The sequence below is a fragment of the Sceloporus occidentalis genome, unplaced genomic scaffold (genome assembly GCF_023333645.1).
Source record: "Sceloporus occidentalis isolate IW3139 unplaced genomic scaffold, rSceOcc1.0.p SCAF_1, whole genome shotgun sequence".
NCBI lineage: Eukaryota > Metazoa > Chordata > Lepidosauria > Squamata > Phrynosomatidae > Sceloporus > Sceloporus occidentalis.
The window spans coordinates 92,052,360-92,070,369 of record NW_028316981.1 but is presented as its reverse complement, the minus strand read 5'-3'; the positions used below and the strand labels follow the sequence as shown (position 1 = coordinate 92,070,369).

Sequence of the window (18,010 nt, the reverse complement as noted above, 5' to 3'; positions counted from 1 at the left end):
ACCTAAACTGGATCAAAACATTTGTTCTAAAATACACCCTATCCCACGGGAGGTTTGGTTGGCCCCATCTCTGCTTTCTTTCCACTGGCAGGCAAACACCTTTTTATTAAGGCAGTGCTTTGACTCTTCTCAGGTGGAAGAGTCATTGCTGTTGTGTGTCTTCAAGTTGTTTCTGACTTATGATGACACCACTGAACCTATCCTGGGGTTTTCTTGGCAAGATTTATTCAGAAAAGGTTTCCCTTTGCCTTCCCCTGAGGCTGAGAGCATGTGACTTGCCCAAGGCCACTCAGTGGGTTTCATGGCCAAGCTGAGAGTCTCCAGAATAGCAGTCCAACACTCAAACAACTATGCCACTCTAACTCAAGTGGCAGAAGGGTCTTTTAAAGTGTTGAGCTGTGATTTTTTAATGTTTTAAATGCATTTCAAACTCTTTTAGCTTTGTGTTTTTAATAGAATTGTTTATTTGGTATTTAACTTTCGTATAAGATTTTACCTGTACTTTGTTTTAAATAGTTGTAAGTTGCCTTAGGTCACATGTCAATAAAAAGGGAGGATGCAAAATAAATAAATAAATAAATAAATAAATAAATAAAGTTACATATATTCTAGAATTTGGCTTGGTGTTGCATAAAATAAAACCCTATTTGAGGAAGAAAATGTTTACAATTTAAACACAATTTTTTGTGGAGAAAAGAAAAATCTGCAGAGAATGGGAAAGTATAAGCAATTGATTGAACCCATGCAAAACTGACTCAGGGAGGAAATGGACAAGCCATCCATTGCTACTAGAAGTAAGCATTAAACTACAGAACTATTGGGCAGGAAAACCAAAATCAAATGAGTGAAATAGGGTATGCTAGCCAGAAAAAAATGTGCATATTTTAAAATCATAAGTAACAGCAGTACAAAGCCATGGAAACAAACAGGATTTTGCAAAGAACCAATGCATTGAGACTGTTAAACCATTTTGAAATCTAAGACCATCTTACCCATAATTCCTAGTGAACTCACATAACACTGCTAAGTATTGACCAGTTGATTTTTGGAAAGAGAAAAGGCACTGAACTATACTTTTCAATTGTGTGTATGTGTGTGTGTGTTTTAAGGAATCCCTTCAAGAAATAACCAGGCTTAGCTTAAGCACAGCACTTCTCAAAATTCCAGTGTATGAAATATTCTCTTCAGTTAGAATTGTATTTGAAGAACTGGTCATTCCTTCCAACTGAGAAAATGTAAACTCTGTTTCCAAAAGTAGTGCAATGTATTTTGGCCAGTCTGCTAACTTGTACGGTTTCTTTAGTTTGGCTAATAATAATAAAAAAGTATCCCGAAATGCCTTTGAAGCTGAAAATTCAATTTAGACTAAACCAGTCAGAAAAAAGCTTTGAAAGCCAACTGCAAGAGAAACAGCAGCGAGGTAAATGTTCACTCTAAGGGCAAATATCAGCAGGTTTTATTCCATTGATCAATTGCCAGAGGGATAGCCATGTCACTCTATTGCAGCAAAAATAACAAAGGTCAAGATTCAACAGTATTCTTAGGTATCCAACTTGGGATTTTCTCTTTCTCCTGCATTTATCCATGCTGACAAAAACATGCTCTAGAGGGTTTCACAGTCCTCCAGAGCAGGAATTTATTTATTTATGGACTCCCAGCCCAAGAAAGCCAGTGTGGTGTAGTTGTTTGAGAGTTGAACTACAGCTCTGGAGGCCAGGGTTCAAATCCCCACTCAGCCATCAAAACCCTTGGGCAAGTAACACCCTTACAGCCTCAGAGGAAGGCAAGGCAAGTGCTCTTTGAACAAAACTTGGAAAGAAAACTCTGTGGCAGGTTTGCCCTCAAGTTGCCATATGTCAAAAATGACTAGAAGGCACAAAACATGCCCTTCCCAGCCCATCAGGGCCTCTGAGAAGTTGCATAATCGGGTTAAAAAAATGAAAATAATGCAGAAATGAAAATCTTGAAAATCAAATTCAAATATTTTTGAAGCTAAAATTTATCCTTAATTTTTTAAAAAAGATTTAAAACAGACAGGCTGGTTTAACACAGAACATCACAATTTTAGTATCCTATTGGAAACTCACCACAGATGAGGCAGCTTCACTGCTCTTGGCCAGGAGTTCAGATTGCTACTACAAAGAAAGCATTGCCATGTGTTCACATCAACCTAACTTTGCTAGGTGTTGAGACATGCAACAGGGCTTCCCTTAAAGACCTCACATTTTGGGCAGGCTCATATAGGAGGGGAAGTCTTTCAGATATCCTGGTTCCAAGTTCTTTAGGGCTTTGTAGGTTATAACAGAAGAAAAATCAACTCATTTGAGATGTGGTGCTGGAGAAGAGTGCTTAGGATAACATGGACAGCCAAAAAGACAAACAGATAGGTCTTGGAGCAGATCAAGCCAGAGATCTCATTAGAAGCCAAGCTGATCAAATTGAGACTGGTGTACTTTGGCCAAATAATGAGAAGGCACTGATCACTGGAAAAGACAATAATGCTAGAAGAAGTAGGGGGCAGGAGAAGGAGAGGAAGACTACATACCAGATGGACTGACTTAATCAGAGGGGTTCCAGGCATGAGACTGCAGGAACTAAGCAGAAAAGTGGAAGACAGGGGTTCTTGGAGGTGACTCATCCACAGGGTCACCATGAGTCGAGGTCAATTCAGGGGCACAGAACAACAACAACAGGTCAAAACCAGCATCTTGAATTGTGCTCGGAAATAAATTGAAAGTTGGTGCAGTATCTTTTAGGGAATTCACTTGGGCTTTAGCAGAGGAGGGGAATTGTTGGTTCTTGCATAAGCATTTAGGATCCAGTTCAGCAGAAAGGGGAACTGTTCGTTCTGGCATAAGCATTAGGATCCAGTGGAAGCAGACCACCAGACATCGATCTTGGCGAAAGAGACTTGTGGCATCTTAAAAAGTACAAGTTTATTATGACATTAAGCTTTCGTGGAATACAGCCCATATTGTTAAATAAATAGAGTAATTTACAGGTACATATTGAGAGAGAATCTGTGCATAGGTCAGAGAAAGGGTTGTAAGTAGTTATGCTGAGGGAATTGAAAAGTAGAATGCATAGATAGTTATAATTATAAATTTAAATTACAGGATCACATTTTTAAACTATTGTGGAAATGGGCTTCAGTCCACAAAAATCTATGCCACTGTGAATATGTTAGTCTTTAAGGAAAGAGTGGGTGAAATGTGGTATGGGGTTGCATGCAGATGCTAATCCTCCTTCTCAGTCCCCCACATTGTTTTTTTAAATAATTGCATAAACCCTCCATGCCCTGTGGATTAGTGTAGGGCTTAATTTTGTCACATTTGAGCCCACAGCTCTGCTTTACAGTGGTGGGAGAGTTTTTCCCAAACTAGAAATTATTTCCAGTTACTTGGGACTTAAAACAGACCAGAGAAGTTACATGAACACGATGAAGTTCCCTATCCCCATGTTCTATCTGTGCCTCCATGAGTCAGGTACAGTCATAGTACCTGGGGTGGTTGCCCACCATGGCATTAAGGTGTCGCTGAACTCGCTTCCAGTGAAAGGTGACAGAAGCATGACCTGGTTAACAATGACCACATTTTAAAGAAGGGATGCCTTTTAGCACAGAACTTACCTTGCATACCAGATGGGCCAAAATCCTGCCTTGTGAGAAAAATGGCATGATCGTGATACTCTGCATGTCCAGTGTCAGGTTTCTGTTGCAGGTAGGCCCAGCGACACACGTTCTCTAAACTCTGGGAAGGGTTACCGATCTCAATTAAACTCATGGACTAGATCAGGAAAGGTAAATAAATATAAAAAGAAAGCAATAACTGGTTACTAAACAGTTTTAGCCAGCTTGTCTCAGTCTAGAGCTTCTGACATGTATGAACTTGTTCCAGCACTGGGTTACAGTTCCATTACACTAATGCTACAACAACAAACTAAGGCCTCAGTCTAAGCCCACTTACTTGTGGGCAGGAGTAATTTGTTCCTCTTTGACTGTGGTGGCATTCAGCTCATAAGTAAGTAGAATTGGAGTTGATGTGACACAAAAGAAACATAAATCTCCCATTTTGGATGCCTATTGACACAGGAATCTCATTTCCATTAAATCATGTGGGCCTTAACATCACAGAAGGTAGAAAAACACCATGACTAAATGCTGTACTTTCTTTTAAGTTAGGAGTTACCAAACAATGCAAAGAAAGGGCCATATGAAATGAATATTATATTTTGGCTGCTTTGCTGGATGCACTGGCATGGGACAAAAGGCAGCTTCTTATGTAATGTTTTTGTACTTTGGTATGCATACCAAAGTGAAAAATTAGAATATGTACATGGGGCATAAGTTTGAAAGGGATAGGCATCTTTCATTTCTTGTTCATACTTTTAAAGTCCAGAGAAGTGGGTCAGGGTGGAGTATTGATGTTATCTTCTGCTTTTAAAGCTTTTATAAAGGTATAAGCTATAAATAAACCATACATCATACTTTCCCTTCCCAATGCAGTGGGCATGAGTTTTGTATTTGAAAGTGTGAGAGAAGCTGCAAGAGAACTGCAGGCATCTGATAAAGTGGGCTGTAATCCACAAAAATTTAAGCCATTCTAAATTGATTACTTTTGAAGGCATTCAAATGTATTAGTCATTTGAGATGCTCAGCCTTTGATTTCAACTCATTTATCAAAATTAAGGAGGACTAACTCCACAGACATTTCCTTTCTTCCAGAACAATTTCAGTTAGACAATGGGAAGGCAAAGTGTGGCCTATGGGCCTCATGTGAGTCCTTAGGCATTTGCTGTTGGCTCCCCCCAATATTAGTGTGTATGTGGGGGGACATTTTGCCACTCCTGGAACCCTCTGGAAGAGGCGGGCTTGTTTTTATGGAAGGTAGGGGACACATTAGCCTCCCCCCCCAACACCAAATAACAAATGCACATGTGGTCATCAAGTCACTTCCAGTTTTGTTTTCTTCCCCACTCCATTAAAAAAAATTATTCAAATTTTCGTTCCAGTTACAGCCTGCAACAAATGCTGTGGCAAAAGTTTGTGTCCAATCCCCACCAAAGTTTGACCTCTTTGATTAGAAACATTGGTTTACTCAAAGGAGTATCCAGCATTATCTAACTGATATTTCATCTGATTTATACTGCTGCACATTGGGGACTAGACAATATAGAAGGTATGGTAAGTATTCCATTGTGTAAAACTGCTTCCTCTTCCCACAGTAAATTACCATAAAAGATCTACTACAGAATGATTTTTCATTTATATTAGTACCCTGGTTTACCACAAGGAGGTGTGCTTCATACTTCAAGGACAGTTAAACTTGTGTGTGTTGTCAATGTGACCTGGAGGCCAAAATGACTAATCATTCTGCCTTGCACTCTACTGGGATTTTTCTTAGAATCACAGAAGTTTATCGCACGGGCCCTAAAATGGGCCCGTTGCGTTCTAAAACGGGGGCACGCAGGGAATGGCATGGGGCTAGGTACTGCATTTTACTGCACAAGGGAGTGCAGAACGCTTTAGAACAGTTCTCAGAAATTGTGCCCTCTGGGACGGAGGGAGAATGGGATTGGAATATCCGGTGGCAGCAGCGGCGTACCCTTGTGCAGTAAAATGCAGTCCCGTGCATGCCCACATTTTAGGACACAACGGGCCCGTTTCAGGGCCCATGCGATAAACATCATATAGAGTTGGAAGATACTACAAGGGCCATCCAGTCCAACCCCCTGCCATGCAGGAAATCTCAATCAAAGCAGGCCCGACAGATGGCCATCCAGGCTCTGTTTAAAGACCCCAAGGAAGGAGACTCCACTACACTCCGAGGGAGTTTGTTCCACTGTCAAACAACTCTTACTGTCAAGAAGTTCCTTCTAATGTTGAGGTGGACTCTCTTTTCCTGTAGCTTGCATCCATTGTCCCGTGTTCTAGTCTCTGGAGCAGGAGAAACTAGAACACAGAACAATGGATGCAAGCTACATTCCTACATTCCCACCTCAGTCTCAGGCCTCAACCACACTGGGCTTGGCAACCACCATCAAGGTTGGACCACACTAGTTCAAGTCACTCATTTGAAAGAACATCTTATGAAATATAATGGTGATTACTGAATGCAGATGATAGAGTACAGCAGAGGAAAACTTATCACTACATTTTATCCTCTGCAAGGGCTTCTAACCTATGCGATGATTAAACACAGAGGCCTTAAAGGTTCTTGCGCATATGTGCACACCCTGTCTGGGGCAAAGTCAAAGTGTGGAGCAATACTGGAACTTTCAAATGTTTCTCTGACCCTTCTAGAAACAATCAGAATATAGCAGCAGAGCAGCCACAGAAAAATCCCTCCCTTGTGGCTTAAAATCAGAGAAGTGGAACTAAAAATCTAATTAAATGTCCCAGCGAAAAGTATGCAGACTTTTTATCACTGGAATATTATAAAGAGGGTGAAGAGTTCATCAGCTTAAATACTGTGTTTTGTCTATTCTATATGTAACAGTGTTATCCTTTCAAGCCTCATAGGCTGTCATGAAATCTGTGAACAATTCATATGCTCATATTAATTTCTCCCACATGTAAAACTGCCATAATTCCCTGACCTTCCCTAACTCAGTCAGACTCATATATTTCTATAAAATCCCTGTGTCAACAGATTTTTGTAGTTGATGGTAGAATTCCTTGTGAAGGGAGGTTTGTTGAAGCCCCACACAATATCACTCTTCCAGGCATGACCATTTTCATCCAAATAGACATTTATTTATTTAATTTATACCCTGCTTTTCTCTTGCTATGGACCCATGGCAGCTCACAACATTTCATGTGCCACAAAGAGGGTATGTTTACTAAACAAGTCTTGGTTCTTATTAAATTCCTGGAATTGTCTCATTTCAATTTATTTAATCATTTGTAAGATTTATTTTATATTCTATCTTGGATTTTTTTGTGAACTTTGTGACTTCCATGGAAGTGTAATAAAGAATAAATAGATAAACCGTTGAACACATGTCTGAAAAAGTAACCGGGAGGACTCAACGCTGACCATTCCTATCGTATGTAGAGAGAGCTTGTAGCAGTTTTGAGATTAACTGAAAGAAAGAAGTTGGCAGCATGAGCTTTTGTTGTCTTCAGTCTACTTCCTCAGATGCATATAGTGGAGTGGAAACCAGGGACAGACATATGGCATATATATGTCAAAGGTGCTACAAGGTCCCTCTACATACTGATTTTGCAGACTAACACGGCTATATCTTTGAATTCCTATTGTAGCAATTCTGCTGCCTGTTTTTCTTGAAACATTTAGATCTTTCAAATACCTGGCTGTACATCACATGATATTACTGTGTGGATTACATTGTGAATCTATACCATTCTTAATTTGGGAAAGACCTGTATAGCTCAACTGTGATGTATAAGCTTTGCATATAGATGGTTCCCTGTTTAATTTGGTATCTCCATGTGGACCAGAAAACCTGGAGAGTAGTTCACTGTGTAAGCAATATTGATCAAGATGGACTCAATATAAGACACCTTCCTAAATCCCTCTTCCACCTCTTTGTGAAGATGTCAAGAGCTTGATGGTAAGAAACCTAATTTCCAATGTGCCATACATCAACTGATCTCAGGGAGGAGCAGAAGAAACAAAATCACTTTCAAACCATCATAAACTAATGGGAAACAATTTAAGGTAGTTTATAACAGAATCATAAAATGATAGATTTAGAAGAGACCACCAGGGCCACCCAATCCAACTCTTGCCATGCAGGAATACACAACTGAAACACTCCTGAAAAATGGCCATCCAGCATCTGTTCAAAAACCTCCAAAGAAAGAGACTCTATCACACTCCAGGAGAGCGTATTCCACTGTCCAATAGCTCTTACCATCAGAAACATCTTCCTAATGTTTAGGTGGAATCTCTTTTGATGTACTTTCAATCTACTGGTCTGTGTCCTAGTGTCTGGAATACCAGGAAATAAGATTCCTCCATCTTCAATATGACATCAGGGCCACCCAATCCAACTTTTGCCATGCAGGAAATTCAATAGTTACAGAAAGAATTCTGACTATGCCCCAGGGACAACCATGTCAACCCATCAGGAAAAGTGTGGCTTGCATTCAAATAAGAGCATTTATTCCTTCAGGCAATCATTATTAACACATAAGAATAGCTGCTAATATTTACATTCTACAGGGAAATTCAAAAGTTTGGTGTCTCTCCCTCCACCCACCCCACCTCACCCTGTTATTGAAATGCTTGATTTCTGACTTAAGATGACTGCCAAGTACAAACAACAGGACAAGATTTTTTCTTTTTCTTTTGCCCAACATTGCCATTTCTCTTTTGGCTTTGAAGAATGTCTCCATTGCTACATCTGAAACATTTCAGCCAGCTGTCTAGTTGAAAACAGCTTGGTGGTTCTGTATTGTCTCACAGAGCTCTGCAGCATGAAAAGATTCACCATTTAGGAAGCTTTCCAATGCTCTTACAAATGAGCTTGCCCAGAACAAACCCCACTGTCATTTCTAAGGAAATGGGCTGAGAATACTGGTTAAATCCCTTATGCTTGAATTCGGACCTATGCTCTTCAGTGGAATTTCTTGCAAGATTTTAATAATAATAACAATAACAATAATAATAATAATTTATTTCTATACCGCTATTCCAAAGATCACAGCGGTGTACAACAATGAATTAACAATTCATATTGGAACCTTGTTGTTCGTGTAGAAAGAATAAAGACCGGGGAGGAGGGATTGTTCTATTATCATAAAAAATAAATAAAGGTATTTGCATTGTTTTCCTGAGAAATAATGGTTACATCCTTCCTTTTGGAATTTAACCCTTTGAACATAAAATAACACACTATGTTGGACTGAAACCTAGTCATGCATAGAGCAGACCAAATAAAATAAATGGAATGTGTATAAATCACAAATAGACCTGCTTTTAGTACATCTACAGCTGAATTTGAGATCCCGCATGATGTAGTGGTTTGAGTGTTGGACTAGGACTTTGGAAGATTAGGGTTCAAATCCCATTCAGCCATGGAAACACACTGCATGATGTCGGGCAAGTCATGCTCTTTCAGTCTCAGAGGAAGGTATGGTAATGCCCCTTTGAGTAAATCTTGCCAACAAATCCTATAAGAGGGTTGCCATAAGTCAGAGTCCACTTGGAAAGACATAATAGCAATAACTGCAATAGCACTCTTAAATGTTACTATACCTGGATCCAGCCATTTCCTTTCTCTTTCCTTTCCTTTCTCTTTGTAAATAAAGGAATTTACAAACTAAAATTTCAGTCCTTTAGTTCTATTAATTTTGGCTATAAATCCAGGCTTGAAAATTTCTTTTAAACTGCCAAGCTTGAAACACATCAATGAGTGTTTTAGGAGATGATAAGTATCTATTGAAACAGTAAGTGGAAAAGTTAAGTATTCAGAACTGAGCAATTTTATCCGACTGTTCTGGCCAATCATTTAAAAAGTACTTTACCTATATCTTCAATAGTTTTGTACAGAAAAAGTGGCTATCCAGATTAAATTGGTGGTACGTCTGTGGAGTATCACGGCTCACCAGGAGCTAAGAGCACTAGATTTGGGCAACATTAAGAATAAAAATATCAGGCTGTACTAGCTGGGATTTAGGAGATTATCACGCACCAAATCTGCACCAGGATAGACACGGGTTGTAACCATCACTGATTGTTCTTATTGAACTACCCCTTCCCTGGGCAGTAAGCAGCCCATATCCAACCCAGGCTTCTCCAGCAGCTTTTTAAGAACAGGAAAATCCCATTCATGAAAAGCTGCAGGAGAAGCCTGGATTGAATAGGGGCTGCCTACTTCCTGGACACAGGGCAGTGTGATAAGATACATTGGTGACGATTACAACCCACGTCTATCCCAGCATAGATCTGGCATGCCATAATTTCCTTACAGAACCAAACTAACATGGAACTGGACAAGTGGCAGTTATGTTTGCATGATTTAGTCCAAATTAAAACTAAAATAGCAAAAGTAGCTGTCACAGCGATGGCCATTATCCCACCAATGCTTCACTGTGAGACTTGAATTTGGGACTCTCTTAAGTGTCTCCTTCACTATAACTCTCTTTAGATGCCAGTCCTCTGGGTTTCAAATTTTTCCCCCAGCTTGGCACCAACTATTCATTGGCATCAACTCATCCACTATGTGTCCCAAACCTAAAGACTTTTCTCAGTGTTGGTAGCGTTTTTTAAATTAATCTTTATTGATTTATTTACTGTTAAAATACAGTACTGTTTACATATTCCCATATTAATCTTTTTCACTCCCCCCCTTCCCCCAAATTGCAAGTCATCTTAGCTGCACCCATGTTGGTAGGGTTTTTAATGTGTTTCTCAAATCACTTTGGACAGCTGCTTGTTGAAACAAAGTAAGAAATTTATTTGCAAGTCAGACTGAATACAGTATCTCTTTTCGTGGATGGTGTTCACCACAATGGATACGGTATATAAATACTTTATTAGTTACATGGTTTAACACTAGTCATCAAACACTATGTCTCCTGTAGGACACTTTAATATTTTAATTAAAGAATCATTAATTAAACTCCTTATCCCTATTTTGGGTACCTAAAACCCTTTCTAGCTGTCTAACCTAGCCTCAATGGCTCTTCACCCCTCATGGCACACTAAACATCAACCCCTTCTGCTCCTCCCTCTTATATACTCACTCCTGGGAGCATCCCCCATCTTGTGGCTTTGCTTCTACTGGCTATTTCCAAGGCTCTAATCTGCCTGTTTCCTCCACAGTAGCAATAAAAGAGACCATGGTAAAATGGGCTCAGTGTATAGAATGAGAAATTAGCTTAGAAAATTTGAGAAGTCTTAGTTAAAAACAAACACATTTATATTGTGTCAAAATTGGGAAAAGAGCCATTTTAAGGTGTTATATCACTGTCACTTAACTCTGAATAAAATGGACAAGACATACAAATAGGGGGGAAAGAATGGTGGAAATGCAAAGGAAAAACAGGAACCTTCTATCATATGTGGTGGACATATCCCAAAAATGAAAAGATACTGGAAAGATATCCATAAACACACATTGAAGATTTTGGGCATAGAATCATAGAATCATAGAGTTGGAAGAGACCACAAGGGCCATCCAGTCCAACCCCCTGCCATGCAGGAAATCCAAATCAAAGCATCCCTGACAGATGGCCATCCAGCATGGTCTTTCCATTATGTTCTAAACTGGTTTTTTTTACTAAATATGACTTCAGTAACGGAGAAAGATGTTGAGAAGAATAACTGGAGAATCAATTTATAAATGATAACAGCAGTGAGAATTCAGTATGCTCAGAAATGGAAAATGTAAGTATTATCTACATATGAAGAATGGCTAATAAAATTAGCTGACATAATGACAGTGGACAAAAGGACACGATGACTGGAAAATAAATCTTCTAAGTTAGAAAATATTGGAAAAATATATGGCCAAATTTAAATAACATCTATGAAAATTAAAACTATAACAACTGGGAGGGGCAGATGAATAGGAATAAGACAAGAAAATTCTATGGAATTTCTGTAGGACTAGATGAGAAGTAAGAGCTTAATTAAGAAGTAAATGGAATCGACAGACAAAAGCAAAAATCGAAGAATGTTGAAGAAATATTAAGTACTGAATGGAATATCTCTTCCATTAAATGTAAATAATATATACTGTGAAGTTGAAGGCTTTCATGGCCAGCATCCATAGTTTTTTGTGGGTTTTTCGGGCTATGTGGCCATGTTTTCAGAATAGTTTATTCCTGACGTTTCACCAGCATCTGTGGCTGGCATTTTCAGAGAATAATGGAATGGAAGAGAGTGGATACACACACACACACACACTGTGTGACCCTGGGTAGGGAGGAGTGATTCCTATGCTGGGAAAGCCCCTGACCCTGGGTGGTTTCTCATTTGCATTTGCTGAGTGCTGATTTTGCTATTTTGCAGGACTGCAAATCAGCAATCAGCAAAATAGCAAAATCAGCACTCAGCAAATGCAAATGAGAAACCACCCAGGGTCAGGGGCTTTCCCAGCAGACAATGGCGCGTTACAGACCTCCGAAAAGTGGCGGCCTGCACCCGCCCCTTTCCCCGCCAGATCGAGGCCTAAGTGGCCAGAGCGGCAGCCACTGAGGCCCCAATCCGCCGCTTTCCAGGCCGCAGGGAAGCGGCAAAAGGCCACTTCCCCGAGGCCTGGAAAGGGGTGTCCTTGGGGCTTCAAGCCCCAAGGACACCCCACAGTGGCGGGGAGGAGGAGAAAGAGGCCGCTTGGCCCCTTTCTCCCTTGCGTCGCTGGGCACAGCCATGTAAAGGCCGCGCCCAGCGACGCAAGACCAGGAAGGAGCTCTGTTTTGGAGCTCCTTCCTCCGCCGACGAAAGGGCTCACTAAGCACCCTCGCGCAACGGCATCACGTCCATGCCACCTTGTTTGGAGGCGGTGCGTTCGTGACGCCATCATGGTAGCCACCATGTAGATGGGGTGCTGCCATCTTGTACGTCCTCAGGACGTATTAGGCTTGGGGGCGTCAAGAAGTGACGCCCCTTTTTAAACCTAGGACGTCCTGAGGACGTCCCTTATGCCTGTCTGTAACGCGCCAATGATCACCAATTAACAGACACTAATCTTCCTTTGCATATCCTCCCACCCCAAGGAGGCCATCAACAACAGAACAATACCCTGATTAACATGGGAATCACTCCTCCCTACCCAGGGTCACACAGTATTTATACACACACACACAAAAAAAACCTTTACTAGGTCAGCATTCTCTGAAGATGCCAGCCACAGATGCTGGCGAAATGTCAGGAATAAACCCTTCTAGAACATGGCCACAGCCCAAAAAACCCACAAAAAACTAATATATACTGTTTTGTTGTTTTGCTTTTAAGAAACTTGTTTGTGGAATAAATAATAAATATTAAGAAAAAGCTAAAGTAGAAAAAGTGGGTATGCAGTGCAATGCAGGTACAATTAAGGAAACAATCAAATACCAACCCACTTTACCAATGTTCTGCGAGGTACAGTTGGCAGGCTTGGTCAATACAACAGGGCAGATAAATAAGTTGACAAATCTTATTTAGCAAAACCAATAAGTAATTTCAAACAAAGGAAACACGCTGTTTCCCCAAGGCCATCTACTCCACAATTTTATCAATTCTTACCACAAAGCTAAGATTAATGTACAATTAAGTATCTTTTTTCTGGTTGGCTATATGATTCTCATTTTGAAGAGCTAGCTACTTGTGTTGTGGAGGCAAGTTTCGTTCACTCTTCCTTTACTCTTGTTGACATCTGTGAAATATTTCTATTCTGTTTGAGCCTGCAACTGAAGATGATTTAAGTAAAAATGATGCAGAGGGCAGATAATTTACAGCAGTGGATAACTCTGTACCATCACAGCTTAGGTGATGCAAGAGTTAATAATTAAAAATCAGTACGCAAAAGGATGTTGTAGCACCTTTGAGACTAACAGAGAGAATGAAAGTAGTTGTTAGTGTACGCTTTTGAGGAGGATGTATGTGGAGAGCCGTTGTGGAGGAAAAGAGACTTAAGTCTTCAAAAGCTTATGCTACCAACTTCTTTCTTTCTCTCCGTTAGTCTCAAAAGTGTTGCAAGATCCCTTTGTGTGCTGATCCAGACTAACATGAATTCTAACCTAAAAATCATTTTTGAACTCTAACTTAAAAATCATTTCAGTTAAAGAGAATGCACAACATAGGGTCCTGTCCAAACCTCTGCTACTTAACAAATACACATATTCCTGGAAGGAACTTATGAAGACGTCCCACACGTGGGCTGTTGTAAACTGAATGACTAACTGTAACATTTATTATCTTCCAGAATTTTTTTATGAAATGAGAACTTTAGCCTTCTCTTTGCAAACATAATGTTACCAGGGCAACAATGTTGTGATAACAAGAGCTACAAATATTATTTATATGTCAGCAAAGTGCTTTAAGTCCTTATCATTCTAGGGTCTTCATCATTTGGAAGAAAAAAGGAAAAAAGGAGAAAGTGAAGTATTTGGACAAAGGAATGCAGCTGCAATTTTCAAAGCAAGTAGCATAGAGTATGTGAGACACAAAGCTTAGAAAGAACTATGAAAATTTCACAGAAAGCAACAGTTCATGCATAGATCTTGGTGAACATGAATGGTAACCCTCTAAGCCTTCACAAGACTAAAGAAATGAGCTCATTTAATAGCATCCCTGAATTCATAATTAAAACAGCTTCCATCAAAACAATGTGGTGGACCTCAATTTAATGTAATACCTGTGAATGTATAGTTGGGCCTCCATTTATGCTTTTGTGGATTTGAATAATATGTTCAAAAGCGGGGGGAAAGAGGTTCCCAACAATTATCGTCCAGTTAGTCTGACATCAATACCAGGAAAGATTCTGGAGCAGATCATTAAACAGAGAGTCTGTGAACATCTAGAAAGCAATGCCATAATCACAAAAAGTCAACATGGGTTTCAGAGAAACAAGTCATGCCAGACAAACCTGATCTCTTTTTTTGATAAAATTACCAGTTTGGTAGATGAAGGGAAAGCTGTGCATATAGTATATCTTGATTTCAGTAAGGACTTTGACAAAGTTTCCCATGACATTCTTGCAAACAAGCTAGTGAAATGTGGGCTAGATAAAGTAACTGTTACATGGATTTGTAATTGGTTGACTGGCCGAACCCAAAGGGTGCTCAACAATGGATCCTTTTCATCCTGGAGAGAAGTGACCAGTGGAGTCCCACAGGGCTCTGTCCTGGGGCCAGTGTTATTCAACATCTTTATCAATGACTTGGATGACAGAATTGGAGGCAGTTTGTCATGGCATCAGAGCTCTCTGATAGAGAAAGTTAAATGTCTCACAGAACTACACTTCCCAGAATTCCCTAGTATTGAGCCAGGGCAGTTAAAGTGGTCTCAAACTGGATTATTTCTGCAGTGTGTTTTGGCTCTAAATGATGAAATATGGAGGCCAAATATAGAGCTATGGTGGAGTTGGGAGAAAGACAAAATGGGACATTGCTCTCAAAATAAAAATTATACATCTCGCTCAATTTTCCTTCCGTTTCCAAATTTCTAGTATTGCAGAAAGTGAGACACTGAAAATCATATTTGCTGTGGTCACATTCCCTTGATCATTTTGCCTGCCTGCTTTATTTGGATGTGTAAACTTTACTTTGAAATACTCGTTTGAAATTTACATTACTACGTTAGAAATTTGAGGAATGGAGGAAACTTGCAAGAGAGGGGGGGGGGGGTCAAAATTCCTATTTGAGAGAGGCAGTGTCCTCATTCTCATAGCTATAACCCTGGTGGAGGCAATGATGGTTCCCACTGGAGTTTATTACCTGGATAGACCTTTTAAAAGATAAAAACCCAGAGAAAATTGACATGGATGGAAGCCACCAGCCACTCCTCCCTGGAGTTCTAGTTGGATGGCCAACTGTGCCCTATTCCAGAAAACCCCATTCCATCCGCAACACCCACTCCCCAGTCTTCTGACCTGAGCCCTAATAGGCATGTGCCACGCCATGTGCTCTGAATTCAGGTAGACCTCACTAGGTTTGTAGGGAAATATTTTCCCTTCTGGATTTCCCCCTTGACTATTATCAGTCTCATTATTATTTTTTACTTTGGCATTTTGAAGTTACACCAATGATAAACAAATAATAACACTTTTATTTATATCCTGATTATTTGTAAGAAATGATCAAAGCGGCTTCCAACAATTAAAATAGTACAGATGTACAGAGATAACAATAATATCTTGTTGATTCCTGCCCATTGTGTGGGGATGGTGCTGGAAGGAGAATGAAACCAGTGTCATTTTACAATAGTATACAGGATTGTCTTCTGAAAGTTGGATAGTTCCAAAAAACAAAAACAAAAAAACAACCAAGTTAAATACTTGGAATATTGTATATAAGAAAAGGGGTCTTTCAAAATACATCCATTAGATGGTGCTCCAGCCATTCCCGTGCCATCCTTGAGAATCCATAGAAATCTATTGTGGATGAATGCTTATCTTATTAAATTTTAAAATGTACAATAGTAATCCAATTGATAAGTCAAATTGAAGTTTCAAAGCATCCAGGTTTGGGGTGATCTAAAATGTGTCCTTTCACTGTAAAAAATGAGTTACAAGCGCTAAACCAATTCAAAAGATTTTCTTCCAAATTGTTTACTCAGATTATATTATTTTCCTCTGTCATATGAACTGGGCAAGTTGTTATGAAAGAGAAAAGGAAAAAAAGGGGGGGGGGAGGACAAACTTTCAGTACCCATGGTAACAGAACTAGAAACAACAATGACAAACTCTACCAACTAACTGACATTTTGTTTTTAAAGAACTGTGAGAATTATTTCATGACAAGAACACACACACACACAGTATATCCAAAACAAAATATTAGCCAATGCAGCATCTGACAAGTAATGTGATTTGGAATAATAAACATGGCATATTGTCTGTCGCATAAAAATGAAAATGATTTATCACTCAGAATGGGTGTGAAGACAAAGCAATAGAAAGAGAGGGAGAGATACAGATATAGATACACACGTACAGTAAGTAACTAGAAAGAACATATTACTTCTACTCTGCTGTATGCTTTGAATCCCAGTTCTGATTCCAAATGCAATTCAAGATGTTGAATGTAATTTAGCAAACAACATCACACCTCAAAAACAGGCTCCTACAGAGATGATCTCTCTCCTCCTATGTGCCAATGAGGATCATGACCATCTGCAGCATTCTTTCTGAACAGATGCAAAATGCCAGTTTTCAGCTGTCATGGCTGGAAATGAATCATGCAGTTCTCCAGATGTTGTTGGACAGCAAGTCCCATCAGCCTTAGCCAGCATAGTTCCTGCTGAAAAATATTGGGACTTACTATGTAACAACATCTAGAGGGAAGTATGTTTCCCAGTCCTGATGTAGAGGGTGGGCTAGGAGATAGCCAGAAAAAAGAAGGATATTGAGAAGGTTTCCACTAGAGACTGGGTGAAATATAGTTCAGATGACAGGAAATAGGCACAACAAGCATATGTTGAAAAACCTGCTTGCAAAATGAAAGGATCTGGCGGGTGCATCAGGAAGGCATGAGTATGAAGGCACAAATAATGGATGCAACCATCTGATTGATCTTCAGAGCTTAACTTTGTTCCCACACACATCAGTTCTTAATTGTAGCCAACTGTTTTCTATAGAAAGCACTGTAGGAAGGTGCAGGGTGTGGAAGTGTGTTAGGGCGTAGCAAAACACTGTTCTCAAACATGGCTGGCTTGGCTGTTTTGTTCCTAACCCAAATCCTTCACAATAGATTTTGCTGAAAAAAGTAAACTTTAGAAAAACAAGAAAGCAAGTTAGAAACAAACTATCCAAGAGGCATTGGAGTAGTATATTAAAACTTACAATGGAAAAGCATTGTAAAATTAAGGAGAAACTTGTATCTCAACGTTAGATCAATCTCTTTTTTAGCTTATGTACATCTTGTGATGTACAATGTATACTAAGCAAAGTTTAAAAAAAATGTACCTGGACCTGCATGGAGAATGGAAGTGCAGGAGATGGGATGCATTTGATGGCCTGCATGGTCAGAGGACAGAGGTTACTTCATTTGGTGCAGGACACCAAGATGCTGTGTGTGTAGGGTGTGGAGACACAGTCTATTTAAGGCCTATCCATCCCTTCATGTGTCTCTCTGTTCTTCTCTTTATGGCCCAGCCTCCCACCTCCAGTGTGAGCTTTCCTGGTCACTTTGGGGATGGGTAGGAATTTTCTCCCTTTTAGCTTTATTGTTTTTTGCCTACCCCATACTCTATCTGGAGCATTTTGATGATTGGCTGTGGGTGGCGTCTGTAAATATGCTGTCAATGGGCAGGTGGTGAGGGCAAAATATAAAATAAGAGGTAGTCAAGGAGTGATACCTGGCCTCAGAGGTGTTAAGGAAAAAGCAACATGAGAC

At 39.8% G+C, this 18,010-nt stretch overlaps 1 protein-coding gene across 1 annotated transcript in view; it reads right to left on the bottom strand.

Moving 5' to 3' along the window:
* ADAMTS2 (ADAM metallopeptidase with thrombospondin type 1 motif 2) overlaps nt 1-18,010 on the bottom strand; it is a 118,220-nt gene that overhangs the window by 73,936 nt on the left and 26,274 nt on the right. The window contains exon 4 of the mRNA XM_089517643.1: nt 3,629-3,785. Coding sequence (XP_089373769.1) covers nt 3,629-3,785 — 157 coding nt within the window. The remainder of the gene's footprint in view (nt 1-3,628; nt 3,786-18,010) is intronic.